Source organism: Muscardinus avellanarius (assembly GCF_963383645.1).
Source record: "Muscardinus avellanarius genome assembly, chromosome: 2".
Taxonomy (NCBI): domain Eukaryota; kingdom Metazoa; phylum Chordata; class Mammalia; order Rodentia; family Gliridae; genus Muscardinus; species Muscardinus avellanarius.
This window is the reverse complement of record NC_137787.1, coordinates 63,610,805-63,630,897: the sequence shown is the minus strand read 5'-3', so window position 1 is coordinate 63,630,897 and position 20,093 is coordinate 63,610,805. Positions and strand designations below refer to the sequence as shown.

Below are 20,093 nucleotides of genomic sequence, written 5' to 3'. Positions count from 1 at the left end.
GGTGTAGCTTGGAGGTCGAATGCCCCTGGGTTCCACCCCCAGACCCGCAAAACAAAAAACAAAAAACACGTCCATGGTTTTTATTAACAAATGAAAGTGTGGATGAATTTCTTAAAAAGCAGATGTCTGAGAAAGATACCAAGTTTGTATTACATTTTGCCTGTCTGTGCTGTAGGCAAAACTGTCACTTCAAAAGATCAGTAGGTTTGGGAACAGAATGACCTGCCTAAGCTGTGGAAGCTCCCGAGGAAGGCAACTTGCTGGTCACAGTGGTGGCTTCATAATCTGGAGAGAACAGCAGCGGTGGTCCTGCTTCTTACCAAGCCATAATTATTTTTTCTCCAATCTCTTCCATCCCATGCACGTGTACAGGCCTGCTGTTTTTGACCAGCATTTCCCATACAGATCCTGATCAGTTTGTTTATAAAACACGGCCTCCCAGGGAGCGACCTGACACATCCCCTGATGTGATGATGAATAGCTACCTAGGTTTGTGACCTCTGAGATGACAAATAAATTGTCTTGGTCATGGTCATTTAAAATTTTTTTGATTCATACAGAGCATAAATCTTTTTATTTCCTATCTCATTTCAAGCGAAATACACAGAAAAAGCATGCCATTGGTTGAGGCTCTACTGCCAGATGGTTTCGGAGCTGGATTCAATTATATCACCCTGTTCTAAACTCATGGCTCATCATATTTTTCAACTCACTTCGCAATTTGAGAACTGCAACAGTAGTGGTGAAGATTTTCATAAATAAAACCCCATAGAAAGGGCGAGCTTATATTATTTCAACATCTGCCTCACCCTTATATAGAAAGATTTGCTTAATTTCAAGAGTCATTGTGGGCATTTTTATTTGCCATCCAGCAAATCTCAGCATTTAATAATCTGACAACCTACCTGATGCTTAGTAATTGGATATTCCCATGTTCTGTGCCTTTTGAATACGTAGGTAACTGAATACTAGTGACAGTTTACTCACCTCTGTTGTTTATACTAGGTTCTCAAATACTGCATATCATCCGTCATGGTTTTATTTGCATGTTTGTGTCTGAGAACTAAGTGGGTTTAAAACAATGGAATACCCTCCATAATCTGTTAAAGATGTTAGCATTTTTTTCTTGCCTGGTGACCAAGGAGATTGATGAATATATATTTTGCTCATGTAAAAATACTGGTCACTACATTACAGCATGCATTTGATAGTGCTCCGAGTCAGTTTGTACTCTCTGTACATGTTGTAGTGTTCTCATGACAGCACGGTATCTAGTGTGCTCTCCTTTCATCATAGTGTTAATATTAAAATAGGTTTGAACTGATTCTTAAGCTGCATGAAGAATACATCCAAATTCAGGTTATATATATGCTAAATAGCATATATACATTTTTTTAAAAAAAGTCTTAATATGCCATGAAAAGCAGAGAAATAGCCCAAGTACTTTGTTCTTATATCATCTTTGCCCTATAACTCCTATTATGAATATGATTGCTGGTGAGAAGGGTCAGAAGGAGGGCGAGTTGGGAAGCCGGAGGAAAAGGTAACTCTACCTCCAGAAATTCAGGATTGATATGAGAGGCTATATTCTTTTTCCATCTAGGCTTTTCTTTGGACTCAGGGAAAGGTATTGTTTCTAAAGATGAGCTCACTTTTGTATCTGGTGCTCCAAGAGCCAATCATAGTGGAGCTGTGGTTTTGCTAAAAAGAGACATGAAATCTGCACATCTTCTCCCTGAGCACATATTTGATGGGGAAGGTCTGGCTTCTTCATTTGGATATGATGTGGCAGTTGTGGACCTCAACAAAGATGGGTAAGAAAGTGGTAGGTGCTTTTATACTGGTAATCATGGCTGGCTGCTTTGACTGGCTTCTATAGTTGTTTGTTTTTTTTTTTTGGTGCATTATAGTCATACATCTTAATGGGGTAGAAGATGGTAGAGGCATACACGCACACATCACTCATTTAGCCCTTCCCCATTCCCTCCCCCTTCCCTCCTTCTCATGTTTGGCTTAATGATTGATATGTTTGTGAATGTACATCATGTACATTAGGGAATTTACCTCTTTCCCCCTCCCATCCCCTTCAGTTAGGTCGCCTTTTTGCCCATCTATAATTTCTCTTCCTCCTTCCACAGTTCCTCCTATGACCCATTTTCTCCCTAGCTTCCACGTATTAGGGAAAGCATCGATTTCTTACTTTTTGTGACTGACTAATCTCACTTAGCATAATGTTCTCCAGTTCCATCCATTCCCCTGTAAATGATTTAATTTTGTTCTTTATGGCTGAGTAAAATTCCATTGTGAAGCCGGGCGTGGTGGTGCACACTTGTAATCCTAGCATTTGGGAGGCTGAGACAGGAGAATCGGGGTTCAAGGGCAGCCTCCGCTACTGAGTGAGGTTCTCACAACTCAATGAGACTGTTTCAAAATAAAGAATACAAAATATGGCTGGAGGTGTAGCTCAGAGGTGGAACGCCCCTGGGTTCCATTCCCAGTACCACGCACACACAAAAAATCTCACTGTGTATATATATCCCATAGTTCTTAATCAATTTATCTGTTGATGGACATCTTGGCTAGTTCCTGAGAATTGTCATTTTTTTTTTCAGGGTAGTTGATTTAAAGAATGATTAATTAATTTGAAGAATGAATTTTGCTGCCAGGTTTTTTTTTTTTTTTTTTTTTTACCATTCCATCCCATCTTCATTAGGCATTCATGGTAGAATATTACATATATTCAGTTTTTATTCATGTCATTAAATCATGGGTCCATGAGAATTTGAAAAAAATTAAGTTAATTTTACAAGCTGGGTGTGATAGTACATATCTCTCATCCCAGTACTTGGGAGGTTGAGACAAGAGGATCACAGGTCTGAGGACAGCCTCAGCAGTTTTGTAAGGCCCTTCACAATTTAGTGAGACTTTGTTTCAAAGTAAAAAATAGGGCTGGGGTGTAGTTTTGAGGTAGAATGCTTTGGGTTCAATCCCCAGTAAGAGAGAAAGAGAAAAAAAAGGAAGGAATAAAGGTCCTTATGATTCTGTTCTCTGATTTTATAAGCAACCAGAATGCATTGTTAAGGTAGGACCTGGTGGGCTAGGGATTTAGCTCAGTGGTAGAACATTTGCTGAGCATCCATGAGGCCCTGAGTTTGATCCTTATCACTGCAAACAAACCCTGAAACAGGGCAGGGATAAGGATCGGTAACATAGATGACCTGTGACTGTTGGTGAGAGCCCATGGAGTGGTGAAATCTTGGCTAGGTGTCATGCTGTATTGTGGCTCTAACTTTAGCAACTAGTTTTGAGTTCTTGTCTTCAGTGTTTTTCTTGGTGCATTTAAAATAGGCTGCCTTGAAATTATTTTTTTTTAATTTTTTTGTGATACTGGGGATTGAACCCAGGGACATTTTACCTCTGAACTATATCCCCCAACCCTGTTTTATTTTTATTGAAGCAGGGTCTCTCTACTTTGATGAGTGTCTCACTACTTGCTGAGACTGTTCTCAAACCTGAGATCCTTGTCGCAGCCTCCCAAGTACTGGGATTATAGGCATGAGCACCACACCCAGCTCAAATATTTTAAATGATGAGACATAAATTCTCTACTTGAAGACTTTCTATTATATCTCTTTGTGTGTCCTTAGTACCAGGGCTGGGTATATTCTCCCCGAGCTTACTGATATTTTAGCCAGTGGTTCACTGTTCTCCCCTCCAACCCCTCTTACTGTGTTCTTAGGTGGCAAGATATAGTGATTGGAGCCCCACAGTATTTTGATAGAGATGGAGATGTTGGAGGTGCTGTGTATGTCTACATTAACCAGCAAGGCAGATGGAATAATGTCAAGCCAATTCGTCTTAATGGAACCAAAGATTCTATGTTCGGCATTGCAGTAAAAAATATTGGAGATATTAATCAAGATGGTTATCCAGGTAGATAAGATTGTGAAATGGTTATGATTTATATAGATTGATTACTTAGTTGTATAAATAGTAAGTGCTTATATCCTTTTATTTTAAAACATTGTATTCGAGTGTCTTAAAAGTGTTTGTAAAACTGTGATGTTGTCAACAGATATTGCAGTTGGAGCTCCTTATGATGATATGGGAAAGGTTTTTATCTATCATGGATCTGCAAATGGAATAAATACCAAACCAACACAGGTAAACATAGAATCTGGATTTCTATAAGTAGAGTTTCAGTTTTTTGCCTTGCAATGCAGTATTTAGGTTTATGTGAATTTTCACACTAACCTTGTTTTATTTGTAAGTCTATAATAGTATGAATTTTGTTTTTTAATGTATTACTAAAAGATAGCCTTGAAATAAATATGTAAATGTAATGACCTGCTTGTTTTAATTATAAAATTTCTTAGCTAAGTTAGGAAAGCAAAGGAATGCTCTGCCTGACAGCACAAAGAGGTATAAATGTGATGTATTTTTCTTAGAAGCACCTTAACAGAGCTAAACTGGGTTTTAAAAAAAAAACACAGAAGGGGTTGGGGGATGTAGCTCAGTGGTAGCATACTTGCCTGGTATGCACAACGGCCTGGGTTCAATCCTCAGCACCACAAAAGAACAAACAAAAGATTTTCACTAAAAAAATTACAGAAGATTGTAATTACATGGAGAATTCAGATACCAAAAATTTTAAATTACTTTTGAAAATAAAGCTTTTGGAAGACAGGTAAGGAGGAGGGATTTGAATACCAATGACTTAATGTAATAAAATAGACATTAAAATGGCTTTTTTATCCTTTGAAGTACTATGTAAATTATGATTTTTATGAAATAAAATATATGAGGTATATATGTATATTTAAAATTTATAGCTTATAAGTGAACTCAGACTTCGGTTCTGAGTTTGTGGAGCTGGGCGTGGTGGTGCACTCTTGTAATCCCAGCATTTGGGAGGCTGAGACAGGAGGACCCAGGTTCACGGCCAGCCTCAGTTACTTAGGGCCTCCGCAACTTAGTGAGACCCTGTGTCAAAAAAAAAAAAAAAAGATACTTGTGTGTCTTTTTCAAAGCATAAATAAGCCTCTTAGTGTTTGGTGGCCCATCATCCATTCTGATGCCCTTTTATTTCAGGTTCTTGAGGGTTCATCACCTTATTTTGGGTATTCAATTGCTGGAAATATGGACCTTGATAGAAATTCCTACCCTGATGTTGCTGTTGGTTCCCTCTCGGATTCAGTAACTATTTTCAGGTTTGTTGTCTTTGACATTAGTTAAACATGTTCTATAATCGGGTTATTCTAAAGTTTTGGCCATTTGGATTAAGATTTATAACACCTATAATTCATAGGGAAAAAAGACTTGTATGAATTTCAGAGATATTTCTTTTTCTTTTGAGCTGGATATATTAATGTAACAAAAGTACTTTGTAAAATTCTGCTCAATTTGTAAAATTGAACAAATTCAGGAAAAGATAGGTTAGAATTAGTGTAAATTTTTATTTTTAAATATATCTTTAAAACCTGTCTTTTGATGAAAAAGTAAAACATGAAATTTGACAGTACAAACAATAAAGGAAATGCCCTGTAATTCACCTCCACACCTCTCTCTCTCTCTCTCTCTCTCTCTCTCTCTCTCTCTCTCTCTCTCTCTCTCTCTCTCTATTACTAGGGATTGAACTCAGGGGCATTTTATCTCTGAGCTACAACCCCAGATTTATTTATTATTTTTATTCTTTGCTTTGAAACAGGGTCTCACTAAGTTGTGGGGAGCATCACTAAGTAGCTGAGGCTGGCCACAAACATGTGATCCTCCTGTCTCAGCCTCCCAAGGTACTGGGATTACAAGCATGTGCCACCATCCCCGGCTCACCATTGACTTTTTTTTTTTTTGGTGGTACTGGGGGTGGAACCCAGAGGCTTTTTACCTCCGGGCTATACTCCCAGACCTTTTTTATATTTTATTTGGAAACAGGGTCTCACCAAGTTGCTGAGAGCCTCACTCAGTAGCTGAGGCTGGCTTCGAACCCGTGCAATCCTCCTGTCTCAGCCTCTCACCATTCACTTTTGAACTCCAAAAATCTAATTTATATTCTGCTAGTCTTTTATTTCCTGATTGTAGGTGTATAATTACCAAAATCAAGATTATATGTATGTATATATATATATGTATATATATAATTTTATAACCTGTTGCTTTCCATTTGTGATACACAGTGGACTTTGCCTATGCCATCCAGTGCTTTTCTGTAATGAAATCAACAGCAATGTAGGAGGTGTCACACAACAAGTTCATGGCTTATTTATCTACACTGCTTCCCCATTCGCTCTGTTCTCATGATACAGAAATGGCAAACATCTTATGTTTGTTCATGCACTTGATTATTTCCATATGATAAATTCCTGAATGTGAAATTACTGTAGATGTTTGAAGACTTGATTCAAGTTCACCAAGTTGACCTCCAGAAAGGTCATAACTGTGCACACAAGTTGACTTGGAGACTTCTTTCTCAGTACCTTCATTGATGCTAGAAATTACCATTTAAAAATTAATTTTTAAAAAACCTTATTTTATTTTTTATTTTTATTTTTTTGCGAGTCTGGGGATGGAACCCAAAGGCATTCGACCTCTGAGCTACACCCTCTGCCCTATTTTTTTTTTTATTCTTTTTATTTTTTATTTTTTGGTTTCTTTTTCACCCAGAGGCTTTCTACCTCTGGGCTATATCCCAGACCTATTTTATATTTTATTTGGAGACAGGGTCTCACTACATTGCTGAGAGCCTCACTAAGTAGCTGAGGCTGGCTTTGATTCTCCTGTCTCAGCCTCCCAAGCGCTGGATTACAAGCATGCGCCACCACGCCCGGCTATTATTCCTTATTTTGAAACAGGGTCTCACTAAGTTGCAGAGGGCCTCACTAAATAGCTGAGGCTGCCTGTGAACTGCGATCCTCCGGTCTCAGCCTCCCAAATGTTGGGATACAAGCGTGCGCCACCACGCCTAGCTAAAAAACTTTAGTTTTAAAAGTAGCAGATTCTGCCAGGCGTGGTGGCGCACGCTTGTAATCCCCGTGCTTGGGAGGAGGAGACAGGAGGATCACTCAGGTTCAAAGCCAGCCATGCTGGCTTGGGAGACCCTGTTTCCAAATAAAAAGGTATAAAAATGAGTCTGGGAGTGTAGCCCGGAGGTAGAAGGGTTTCCAGAAACCCCAGTACCACCAAAAAAAAAAAAAAAAAAAAAGAAGCAGATTCTAAGCCAGGCATACTGGTATATGCTTATAATCCTAGTACGTGAGAGACTGAGATGGGAGGATCACAGAATGTCAGCAAGTCTCAGCTACTTAGTAAGGATTTCTGCAACTTAGTGAGACCCTGTTTCAAAATAAAGAATAAACAATAAGGATGTGGGTATAGCTTGGAGGTAGAATGCCCCTGGGTTCCATCCCCAGTACTGCGATGAATGAATGAATGAATGAATGAATGAATGAATGAATGAATAAATGAATAAATAAATAAATAAATAAAATCTGGTTACCAAGTTTTCCAATAGATAACCAAACTTTAGATAAATATTTGCCTCTGTTTATGTTTAATTGGTATTTTAATATTCTTACTTTGCTGGCCACATAATTAAGTTCCTGGCAGTTAAACCTTATGCATGTGTTTCTTCTTTTTTTTTTTTAAGATAATATGAAAGCATATTTCAGAATCCTTTGATAATAAGAGGAAACTTTGACACAAATGAGTAAAAATAGGTATACAAGTGAGATAAAGGAAAACCTAGAAGCAGGAAATGTGGCAGTATTTGCCCTCTTATTGTTCCCTGTCTTTGCCCTCAGTGGAGTCGTACCCCTCTCCAGCCTATATCAATAGATTGGTTCCAGAAGTTCAAGATCACTGTTTGGTACTTAGAATGCATTCAAACCACTGTGGATGGCTAGGTTTACCACAAGCCCACCAAATTCAGCCTAAGTGGATCCGTATGAAACCATAGGCTCATTCTGAGTTCTGGTGGGAGTGTGATGAAGGTGAGAGGTGAGGCAGGACGTCCCCAACATGCCGTGTACTTGCATTCCTGTGACTGTGCAGCGCTCCAGCCATAGGCGCTTGGTGACCTCTTTGGCTGCCCAGGGCAGTGGAGAACACAGGAGGAAGAGAAAAGATGTTTTCACATGTGGATTCAAAAATGCCAAGTGTTTATGGGCCTGGGGCAGGACAGAGATAGGCTAGAGAAGGTATAGTCAGTTCTTAACCCATTAACCCCAAGGTTTCAATTTCGCAAATATTTCAACAAAATTGATACAGAAATATTAAAATAGGTTAGAAATAATAGTCTAGAGCTTATATTCAGAGGTAAATTAATATGACAAATTACTATGTTTATGGGGGTGTAGCTCAGAGGTAGATGCCTCTGGGTTCCATCCCCAGTACCGCAAAAATAAAATAAAATAAATAAGTAAAGCTAAGTAAAATAAAATTATTTTTAAATGTACATATTCTTTGACTCAGAAATTCTGCTAGGGAGCCAGGCGTGGTGGCACATGCTTCTAATCCCAGTACTGGGGAGGCTGAGGCAGGAAGATCACAGGTTCGAAGCCAGCCTCAATTATTTACTGAGGCTCTCATCACTGTAGTGAGACCCTGTTTTCAAATAAAATATAAAATAGGTCTAGAAGTGTAGCCTCGAGGTAGAAAGCCTCTGGCTTCCATTCCCAGTACCACCAAAAAAACAAAAACAAAATAAACAACCTGCTAGGGTTTTATTCCACAGACGAACTCAGGTGGATGCATAGACTTGGGTATAATGGTATTTATCAGACCAGGAAGCTCTACCAATGCCTACCAATTGGTGCTGACCAAATAAAGAACATGGCGTTCATAGTCTGACCATTAGCCATGAAAAGCTATGAACAAGATCCTGAGTATAGCTAGTATAGTTATGAGAAGATGTCTGAAATGTCAGTGAATTAGACAAAGCAATACACAGAACAATATTTGTAAAAAGCTATCATTTAATTGAAACTACATGTATTTTTATCTTTAATTTTAGATAATAGTTGTAACAAACACATATAGACTGATATGTCTGAAAGAACATACAAGCTCTTTTGGGACTTTGGGTATAGTATAATGGAGAGATAATATTTGTGCAAAACTGGGACTTAAGTGTTGAATATATTAAGCTGGTTAATTTTTAAATATATTACACTTTAAATATTCTGTAATTTAAGTTCTATGCATATCTTTTACCAGTTATTTCCTTCAACAATGGGAGAAAATCACAGGTTCACACATTTTCCTGTAGCTTTTAAGTTGCATCCAAACACTGAATATTTCATGTAGTATGTGGACAAATCTCACATTCACAGTAGTAACAAAAGGCTGAACTTGTTTTTTCCTTCCTTGGCCTCAGGTCCCGGCCAGTGATTAGCATTGAGAAAACCATCACAGTCACTCCCAGCAGAATTGACCTCCGCCAGAAAACGGCGTGCGGGGCACCTAGCGGAATATGGTGAGAGTCCTCTGTCCTGGAGACCCTGCTCATGTCCTCTGCTTTGTGATGACCCTGTTGTCTTGGAGCCATGGGGGAAAGGGGAGAGGAATTCATCAAGTGCGTGCCGCAACATTTTACTCATCAGTGGGCAGTGGGGGACTGGAGAGCTGGGAATGTGTAGGGATTTTTCCACTGCAACAGTGCACCTTTTAAAAAGTATGTGTTTGATTTTATACAGCCTCAAGGTTAAAGCCTGCTTTCAATATACTGCCAAACCTGCTGGTTATAATCCTTCAATAAGTAAGTACCTAGTACTTAAAAATAAATATTTTCTTCACCAGGTTGAAATTCTGTGTAAATCACAGGAAAATAAAACTGCAAGGGCCAGAGTAGGCCCATAAATTGTTTAAAGAATTAAACGTATCTGCAGGCTCCCTTTAATCAAGAGGGCACTGAGTATCGAGAGAGGAAAAGCTCTACATTTGGTCCCAATTTGGATTTTCCAGCGCATATGGTTTGAGACAACATGCCTTGGAAAAGTACTTATTCGCTACCACAATGGTTTCCTCTGTTTCTGTCTTTGAAGAGCAGTGTGGAAAGTTGGTTTTGTGGTTGGGAGGTAGTAGGTGGTGGTTGTAGAAGGGCAAGTGAGGCGGGAGCAGCAGGGAATCCTTGCCAGGTTATGTTCGCTCCTTGCTGGTCCTCTCCCAAGGAGAGCCAGATCACCCAAGCTGTGTGTTCCTGCAGATCGGCCCCTGGGTATTTAAGGCTGCCCTGAAGGGCCAGAGACTGAGGCTCTGCTCCTGCTTCTGAGTCCTGCTCACTGTCCCTGCAGTCCAGGGCAAGGCCCCTCACCCTTGACTTTTAATCTTCCTATCAGTTAAAAACACTGCCTCTAATAGTCATCAGTGCCCTGGAGTATGGTGTGAGCAAATTAAAACCGTGATGGAAGACAGTTTTCCCTTTACAGGATGTTGTTCTGCTCCTTCCTTTATAATCCAAACTAGGACCCTTGCTACGCTATGTATTTTGACGTGGCCGATGATGCTCTAACACGGTGACAGCTGGCAAGGTTCCTCTGGTATGCTTTAGCAGCACCACACATTTTCAGGGGCGAGCTACCTGACCCCATCCGGAGTCAAGGTAGGGGATGTGAGAATTTAAAGAAAATTCTTTCTGCTGGGTGTGGCGGCACACACCTGTAATCCCAGCTACTTAGGAGGCCGAGGCAGAAGGATCCCAGCCAAGTGAGACCAGCCTAGGTAAATCAGCAAAAACCCTGTCTGGAAATAAAAAGGGTTAGGGATGTAGTTCTGTGCTTGCCTAGCATGTACAAGGTCCTATGGTACAAGAGAAATAAAGGGACAGAGTAAAGGAGGGAAAGAGGAAGGGAGGGAAGGGGAGGAGAGAGGAAATCCTTTGTCCACAGAGAGCAAGAAAAGAACGAGGGATGCCTGTCTCCATCAGCCCAGGATTCAGATGTAGCTATGCAGCATCATGGGAGCTTTGTGAAGGGCTGGGTCAGTCTCTCCCACCTGTTGTCAGCTGCTGCCCCACCTTGAGTAATGAGTTCTCTGAAGTTTCTTTTTGTTATCTGTGGTATTATTTTCTTTATTTTTACTATCCCAGAATTTAACCTAAGTCAAACTAAGTTGTTTATCTGAAACAGAAGAATAACATTGGGGACTGGAGCTCACTATGGTGAATTCTCTCATAGATCTGAGCTGTTTTAAGCTGTACTTTTTATTTTTATTTAACTTTATGTAAAGTTTTATTAATAGTAATCAATGTACCCAGTTAGGAAAGAAAGTGAAGGTAAAGATTCAACGAAATGTGAAAAGTAACAGTTTAAATAAGCATACTGTGTTTATAATAATTGTCAAGATGCCTGTCTTCACCCAGTTCTCACCATCATAGGCCCATGTAGCCGTCATCTTTTCAGATTTTTTTTTTTTTTTTTTTTTGGTGGTACTGGGGGTGGAACACAGGCTTTCTACCTCAGGGCCATACTCTTAGACCTATTTTATATTTTACTTGGAAACAGGGTCTCACTAAGTTGCTGAGGGCCTCACTAAGTATCTGACGCTGGTTTTGAGCCTGTGTGATCCTCCTGTCCAAGCACTGGGATGACAAGTGTATGCCACCACATCTGGCATCATCTTTCCAGATTTTAAGCTAGCTCCAGGTGGTCCCTTCATTTCACCTTCAGCTGGGCTAGGTCATACTGTCCAGCCTCGCAGTGGGACCTGCTGACCACTTTCTTAGTGTGGGTGTGTCATGACTGGCTGATCAGGGGAGCTATGGCCTTTTGCTTTGCTTTTAGGTGCAGCCAGTAGAGTGAGTGTGTGTGTGTGTGTGTGTGTGTGTGTGTGTGTGTGTGCGTGCGCGTGCACGTGCATGCGCATGTGTGTGTGTGTACACTCTGGAGATTGAACCCAAGGGTGTTCTGCCTCCAAGCTACACTTCCAACCCTATTTTATTTATTTTGAAACAAGGTTTCACTAAATTACTGGAGCTGGCCTTGAATCTGCAGTCTTCCTGTCTACAAGCCTGTGATTACAGGCATGTAATCCTGGTTTGTGTGGCTTTTAATGACCAAAACAAAACAAAAAACCCATACACAGTGACTCCTGGATCTTTCAGTATTGTTTGTGTTATTCTGCCCTGTACAGTACCTTCCAGTTACCAATCTGGAAAATGAGCCATTTGCCCTAATATGAATGGATTAGAGACAAGAAAAAAGTGATTTCTTAGAGAAAGGAAATGGGGAAACACTTATTCCATTATAATGGTCAGTTTCTCATTCTCAGTTTACCTGTAGAAATGAAATCTTACGGGAACACTTCCGAAATTAATATAAGAGTAGTGACAAGCCAGGTATGGTGACACATGCTTATAATCCCAGTACTTGAAAGGCTGAGATAGGAAATTACAGGTTCAAGACCAGCCTCAGCAGCTTACTCTGAGCAACCTAGTGAGACCCTGTTTCTTTTTTTTTTTTTTTTTTTCTTTTTTTTTTTAATTTATTTATTTTTATTGGTGCACTGTATTCATACATCATAGTAGGATACATACTTTTGTAGACATACATGCACACTTTTCCCAGTCAGCCCCCACCCAATCCCCACCCCATTCTCTCCCTATCCCTCCCTCCCATGCTTGGCTTAGTAGTTGACATCTAGTATTATGGCAATTTATCTAAAATTAAAAATGATAATCTCACATAACAGTTTCATTTGTCTGATACCAAGCTTTTGATGACTTAAAGATAACATTTCAATATTTCTTTTTGCTTTCTTTCTTACCAGAGAATATTTTTTTTCTATTTTTTAGGTGAAACTATCATATATTTATATATTTATTTTTCAGAAAAAAATCTATCCTAATATGGAATATGGACTCTAGGTACCCAAAACGATCTTGAAAAAGAACAAAGCTAGAAGATATATATTTTCTGATTTCAAACCATATAAAGCTACAATAATTGAAACAGTGTAGTACTATTCTAAAGGCAGATATATAAACCATTGGAGTTAAATAAAAGCCTAGAGCTAAATTCTTCCCTATATTGTCAAGTTATTTTTGACAAGGTTTCCACGAACATTTGGTGGTGGAAATATTAATCTTTTAACTAAATATTGTTAAAAATAATAATTACATGGAAAAGAATAAAATTGGACCCTTACCTAATCCCATATACAAATATTAACTCAAAATAGATAATAGACCTAAATATAAATCTTAAGACTATAAACTTTTAGGAGAAAATCTGGGTCATTAAACCTCACAACATTGAAATTGGCAGTGATTTCTTGGTTATGATTTCAAAGGCACAGGCAACAGAGGAGTATACAAACTCCCTAAAAAAGAAATTGTATATCCAAAGACAATGTAAACAGAGTTAACAGTTACTAATAGAATGGGATAAAATATTTCCAAATGCTATATCTGAAGGTGTATTAATATTCCAACTAGGAATCCTAGAAATTAACAACAATAAAGGCAAACAATACCCTTTAGAGATAGGTAAAAGACTAACATAAATAATGAATCTCCACAGATAACCAATCTTAATTGTCTGTTGGATGGAAACTCTTGTTTCTCTGGTTCTGGTGTGTGTTACCTATTTCTTCTTTGTAGTTAATCTCTTTGAGTATTTTCTCTAGTGCTGGTTTTGAAGACATAAATTCCTTCAGTTTCTGTTTGTCATGGAAGCTTCTTATTTCTCCATCTAATTTGATAGAAAGTTTTGCTGGATAGGAAATTTTTGGCTGGAAGTTGTTTTCTTTCAGAGTTTGGAATATGTTACTCCAAGTCCTTCTGGCTCTCATGACTTGGTTTGGGAAGTCTGGAGTGATTCTAATTGGTTTGCCTCTGAATGTCACTTGGCCCTTTGCTTTTGTTGCCTCTAAGATTCTCTGCTTGGCTTCCACATTGGTCATTTTGACAATTATGTGGCGTGGGGATCCTCTTCTCCGATCCTGTCTAAAGGGAGTTCTATAAGTTTCCTGGACCTGTGTATCGACCTCTTGCTCTATGTCTGGAAAATTTTCTGCTATTACTTCCTTGAAGAGATTGTTGATCCCTTTGGTTTCACTTTCTTTTCCCTCCTCTATTCCAATGATTCTTAGGTTAGCTCTCTTAAAATGGGCCCATATTTCTTCAATATCAGATTCCTGCTGTCGGATATTTTTTTCTAGATTAGAAACTATGCATTCATTTTTGGAATGATCATCTTCTAAGAGCGAGATTCTGTTCTCCATGTGTTCTAATCGTTTGTTTGTGCTTTGAATTGAGGCCTTTACTTCATTAATTGCATCCTTTATCTCTTTTTGGCTCTCTCTGAGTTCTTTTCGAAGCACCTCTATTATTTCTACAGTTATTTTCCTGATTTGATCTTCTAGAAATCTCTGATTTTCTGTTTTATCGGGTTCTGATGTTGTGGGGTTGTGGGCATTTATTGCTCCAGTATTATTCCTCTTTCCCATGATTTCCGATGTTTGTGCCTTCTCTGGGTTCTTCCCTTGGGTCACTATGACTTCCCTTAAGGTGTTCTGGATCTCGAGTCAGTAGTATCTCGGACCCCACTACTCCTTTACTGGGTTTTATCACAGAGTCTCCGACCCAGAGAGTCGATAGAGGCTGCTTTAGACTGTGGGGGGTGCCAGGTTGCACGTTCTCCTATGGTGTGATATCTCTGCCACCGCCCCTCCCCCACTGGGTCAAGTCCCAGGGAGTACAGTACTGGGATTTCTCCTCTGTGGCCCGCAATTTGACTCACTGTTCTTGAGTACGCAGATGTAGCTGTATTGGCCTCGCTGGATTCGGTGCTGCTGCTGCCGGTGGCAATATGGCGCCGCTGCTACGCCCTCGGCTGTGGGGCTGGTTTTTTCTTCTTGGTTTTGGTTTCCACTCTGGATCCCTGCAGTGTGTGCTGAGCTCGGCCACTGGGAACTTTAGATGCTCTCTGCGCGGAGAAATCCCGCCTGGCTGTTCTGCAGTGGCTCACCTCGGCTTGCTGTAGCCGTCCCGTGAATTCGCCGACAGTATGGCGCTGCTGCCGCCGCGTCTGCCGCGTCCTCGGGCGATAGGCCGGTTATCTCCTCTGTGGCTCTGTTCTCAGTCCGCTTTCTCTCTGGAGCCTGGTGATTTTTTGTTTCACTGGTGATGGTGTTTTCTGGCTATGAAAGGCGCTGATTTTGTGGTAATAGAGGTTTGTTGTTAGCGGGGCTCTTAAGCCCCGCTTTTCTCGGTCGCCATCTTCCCGGAAGTCTCGAGACCCTGTTTCAAGCAACAAAAAGATAAAAGGGTAGGGGTGTATCTCAGAGGTAGATTAACCCTGGGTTCGATCCCCAGTACCATCACCCCCCCCCAAAAAAAAAGAGTAGTGACAGTCTTTCTCCTGGCTTTAACACATTTGATGCTATGTATATTTTATTTTAAAAAGTACTCCATTAAGCAAGTGTGTATTGACCTCTTATTATGGGTGGAACTATTTTCTTCAAAGACATTCAGAATATACCTGCTGTCATTGCTTAAACTTCCACAGTATTGGGAACTTCTAAATGAAATAAAACGGGATTCCACAAGCTGCGTAAGTTAACACATCTGGGATCTTTTCCATTGTTCTAAAATGTGAGCTTCTTGTTTGATCAGGATATTTCAACTTTCTCAGATGTAGTGTCGGTGTAGGTATCTATAATTGAGCTCTAATGGGTGTAATACTGGATTTGCCCCTCAGAAGGTCAGCAGAGCTGGTCTGCCCAGGGGGACTTCTAGATGATATGACCTGTTTGGAGGGTTAGAGAAGGTTAGCTGGGTTTGGTAGCTGAACGGTTTTAATGCACCCACAGCCTCCTTTACTCTTGCCTGGAGGGGCACTCAGCATGTGAGACTTTGTCTAGTTCTTTGTGGAGTTAGCAGGTCACTGACAAATGGATGAGGTCAAGGCTGCAGAGCACCTAAGATGGAGGAACGTTCCATTTGGTGGCTGCGACATTTAAGAAATCTTCAGATGGACAGAAATGACTATTGAAATTGTCTTTTGGAACTCTTTCTAAATTTTGGTCTCACACAGCTATGGTTTCAGCATAAGTGTGTGTGTGTGTGTGTGTGTGTGTGTGTGTGTGTGTGTGTGTGTGTGTGTGTGTACATACAGGAATGCATGCATGCACGGGCTCACACATTGCTACAGAGCCAGTTCCTCTGCTTTTGTTCATCTGTTCTGCAGATCATGTTTCTATCAGGTGTTATTATGCTGGTTATTTGGAATTCAGTAGAGAACAAGACCAAGCACCATCCTTCCTGGGCTTGGCTCCCTGTGGGAGACAGTCGGGCAGTCACAGCCCAGTGGTGTGGAAGGATTGGAGACAGGGAGGCCTCAGGGTGGTACAGGGAGGGGCCAGCCTGGGCTCCCTGGGGAAAGTAAGCTGACCAAAGGCTAGGGTTAAAGGCTAGGGTTAGCTAAGTGGCCAGGGATGGAGGGGAGAAGTAAAAGCAGCCAGCCTAGGGAGCAAACGTGGGAGGGAGGGCACCCCAGCCGAGGTCTAGAGGCACATGAGACCTGGGTACCCAAGTAGAGGGATAAGTCTGCCATCTTTTGTGTTGACAGAGACTTAGAGCTGGCGATGCCTCTGTGCCTCTCTGTATGGTCCTGGGTCTCCTTTTCTTCATCTGCAAAAAGAGGGTATTAAAATAGATGCTCTCAGCCAGGCGTGGTGGCACATGCCTGTAATCCTTAATCCAGGTACATTGGAGGCTGAGATAGGATGATAGCAGGTTTGAGGCCAACCTCAGAAACTTAGTAAGATCCTGTTTCAAATATAAAAATAAGCTGGGTGTGGTGGTACATGGTTGTAATCTCAGCATTTAGCTGAGACAAGAGGATCTCAGGTTCACAGCCAGCCTCAGCAAACATAGCAAGGCTCTTCACACTTAGTAAGACCCTGTTTCAAAATAAAAACAAAATAGGACTGAGGGTGTAGCTCAGAGGTTGAATGTCCCTGAATTCAGTCCACCATACAAAAAAAGAAAAAGATGCTCTCAAAAAGTTTTATCCTAACTGAAATGTTTTAGAATTTTAGTTGTTCAGCTGGGTATGGTGGTGTATGTTTATAATCATAGTACTTGGAAGGCTGAAATAGGAGGATTGAAGAAGGACTGTAGGTTCCAGGCCAACCTCAGCAACATAGTGAGACCCTGATTCAAAATAAAAGAATAAAGTAGGCCTGGGGGAGTAGCTCAGAGGTAGTTTGGCCCTGGGACCAATCCCCAGTATCACCAAAAAAAAAAGAAAAAAGAAAAAAGAAAGAAAGAAAAGAAAAGAAAGAAAAGAAAAGTCAGTTGTTCATTTTCTGTGGCAGCGTTTTTTCTGAAGGATGCCTTCTTGGGCCCTTTGCACACATTGGTTTGCTTTTCCCACCCGGTGGTTAATGGGTATGTAATGAATATAAGTAATTTAAGTGTTGTCCGTAGTTAGTAGCTATATCCAGTGACCTGACCAAGAACGCATTCTGACGTCCAAAAATGAGATTCTGATCATCCAAATCCTGGCTTGCCTCGCTGTTCCATAGAAGTAATCAGGAGCAGCCTGTCCTTCTAGATCAGTGAAGTCGGAAACTTTACTTGAGTTTTGCCGACAAAAGGGCCCTCGAGCCTCTATAAGAATTATCATTTGCTATTGAATATTTTCTTGTTGTTAAACGAAAGGTCTTATCTTACTCCCAAAGACTTCTCCATCTCTAATACACATTATTCTTTTATTTAGACAATTGTTCTTTATCAGTGCTTTTTAAACTTATTGTGTGGGGCATTCTACCTCTGAGCTCATTTTATATTTTTATTTTGAAATAGAGTTTCACTAAGTTGCTGAGGCTGACCTCAAACCTGTGATCCTCCTTGTATCAGCTTCCCAAGTACTAGGATTACAGGTGTGCTTGGCTTAAACTTTAATATGCATAAGATCACCTAAATATGCAGTTAAAATGCAGATTCCTATTCAGCTGGCAGGATGTGCTGCTTCCCAGAGACCTTCTTTGAATAGCAAAGTCCCACAGTCATTGAAGCACCCTGTTTGGAGGGAGAGAGCCCTGCAGTAGTGTGCAGTTTCTAGTTACCTTTAGTGTTCTGTGGTTCCTAGAATTCAGCCAGAAACTGAGTCTTTGTAGCTGCTGTGGGAAGGTTTTAACTTATTCTGGAGCTCCCCCACGTGGCCCAAAGAAAATTTAACTTCAAGACATTGTTAATAGCAGTAGGAAGGAAAGGACAGTCGGCTTCAAAACATCACCAGTCTTCAAAATGCACCTCACCAGGAAGTAGGAAGAGAAGCAAAGGCAGTGAGAAAAAGCGTTGCTTTATGAGGAATTAAAATATTTTAAAAGGTGTTCATGGTATGTGAATTGAACATGCTATGTTAATATTATTTTGTTAAAAATTATCTAGCAATTTTGGGCACGATCGAAGCTGAAAAAGAAAGAAGAAAATTTGGGCTGTCGTCAAGAGTTCAGCTTCGAAACCAAGCTTCTGAGCCCAAGTATACTCAGGAGCTGACTCTGAATCGGCAGAAGCAGAGGATGTGCATGGAGGAGACCCTCTGGCTGCAGGTGAGGGCTGCGACAGGCTCTTCAGCCTTCAAAGAGAGTGGAAGATGGGTTGGATGGCAACACACGTAGATTTCTAAAACTGGTTCTAGCAGCCCACTAATCCACATGCAGTCATTATTTAGGAGTCTCTGTTTGCTGGATACTTTGCAGGAAAACATCAGAGACAAACTGCGTCCCATCCCCATAACTGCTTCCGTGGAGATCCAGGAGCCCAGCTCTCGCAGGCGAGTGAACTCACTGCCAGAAGTTCTTCCGATTCTAAACTCGAATGAACCCAAGACAGAGCATACAGATGTAAGTCGTTTTGACTGTTTTTTGCCAAAAGCTTTTTGCCATATTGTAATGTTAAATCAGACATCTTTGAAGGCAGTACAGCCTTTTTGTCCTTAATATGCTTTTTAATATATGCAAAGTCTGAGGAGACTTGTTTCTCAAGTTAGCAATGAATATAAAAACCCCTATTATTTTTTTTCATTAGTTTTGGCCACTGTAATTTCTTGAAGCTATAATTAGTAGAACCTCTATTCTCATTTTTTTCTCTGTAGCTGTGTGTAGAAAGAAAAACACATTGTATGTTACTACTGAGGATAGTAAGATGTAGAAAACAAATTGTTGTTAGTCAGAAAACTGAAATTAAGGAATATAAAAATTTAGAGCAAAAAGTATTAGCAATGAAAATAGCCATTTAGTGTCTGATGTAGATTTGGTCGTATTTGGAATTTTTTTTTTTTTTTTTTTTTGTGGGTCTGGAGATGGAACCCAGAGGCATTTGACCTCTGAGCTATACCCCCTGCCCTATTTTTAAAAAATTCTTTATTTTGAAACAGGGTCTCACTAAGTTGCAGAGGGCCTCACTAAATAGCTGAGGCTGTCCACAAACCACAATCCTCTGGTCTCAGCCTCCAGAATGCTGGGATTACAAGCGTGCGCCACTATGCCCAGCTGAAAAATATTTACATTATAGGGCTTGCTGGACATTGCATTTGAGGGTAGATCTGTTTGCTAGGGCATATACTTTTATAATCTTTGATCATTTTGATGTTATTGGTTGTTATGTTACTATTTCTTGTGTACAGTCTCAGGTCCATATCCCTGTTAAATCTAATGGGAAAGGAGATAGCCACACTGCTAATTTCCTAGCATTATGTTGCCTATATTATAGGGCTCATAATAATGGCATCTTATCTTCCTCAGAGGTCAGCTGTGAGGATTAAATGAGTTAACATGTATAAATAATTTGTTAGCTAGCATCATTATTTTTCATAATTCTCACAGTCTTATAGAGTTGAGGGGGGATCCCCTTATGGTCCATAATGAAACTTAAGATTGAAACGTTCAGTACTTTCTGAGGCCACATAGCTAATTAAGTGGCAGCGCAGATTTGGAACCCAGTTTTCTGTGGGTGCATTCACTGCTCACACCTGCAGCACCAACCTGCCTTGATGCCCTTGTCAAAGTGTTTTGATAAAGGGGTGGGAATTAGGTATATGACAAAGTCATTTAAAGTTGACTTCTGCCATGGGAAATGGAGTGTATGGGAC

The 20,093-nt window shown here is 40.3% G+C and overlaps 1 protein-coding gene across 6 annotated transcripts in view; it reads left to right on the top strand.

Moving 5' to 3' along the window:
* The window catches only part of ITGA6 (integrin subunit alpha 6), a gene marked incomplete at both ends in the record, with an annotated part of 89,938 nt that overhangs the window by 47,389 nt on the left and 22,456 nt on the right, over nucleotides 1–20,093 (top strand). For 4 of the 6 annotated variants that reach the window (XM_080689202.1, XM_080689201.1, XM_080689204.1 and 1 more), the window contains 8 exons: nucleotides 1,604–1,814; nucleotides 3,740–3,933; nucleotides 4,076–4,164; nucleotides 5,092–5,210; nucleotides 9,371–9,469; nucleotides 9,690–9,751; nucleotides 18,392–18,552; nucleotides 18,703–18,846. In XM_080689202.1, coding sequence (XP_080545328.1) covers nucleotides 1,604–1,814; nucleotides 3,740–3,933; nucleotides 4,076–4,164; nucleotides 5,092–5,210; nucleotides 9,371–9,469; nucleotides 9,690–9,751; nucleotides 18,392–18,552; nucleotides 18,703–18,846 — 1,079 coding nt within the window. Of the gene's footprint in view, nucleotides 1–372; nucleotides 490–1,603; nucleotides 1,815–3,739; nucleotides 3,934–4,075; nucleotides 4,165–5,091; nucleotides 5,211–9,370; nucleotides 9,470–9,689; nucleotides 9,752–18,391; nucleotides 18,553–18,702; nucleotides 18,847–20,093 lie in introns of all 6 variants that reach the window. The other 2 variants (XM_080689200.1, XM_080689205.1) reach the window with 1 other exon arrangement.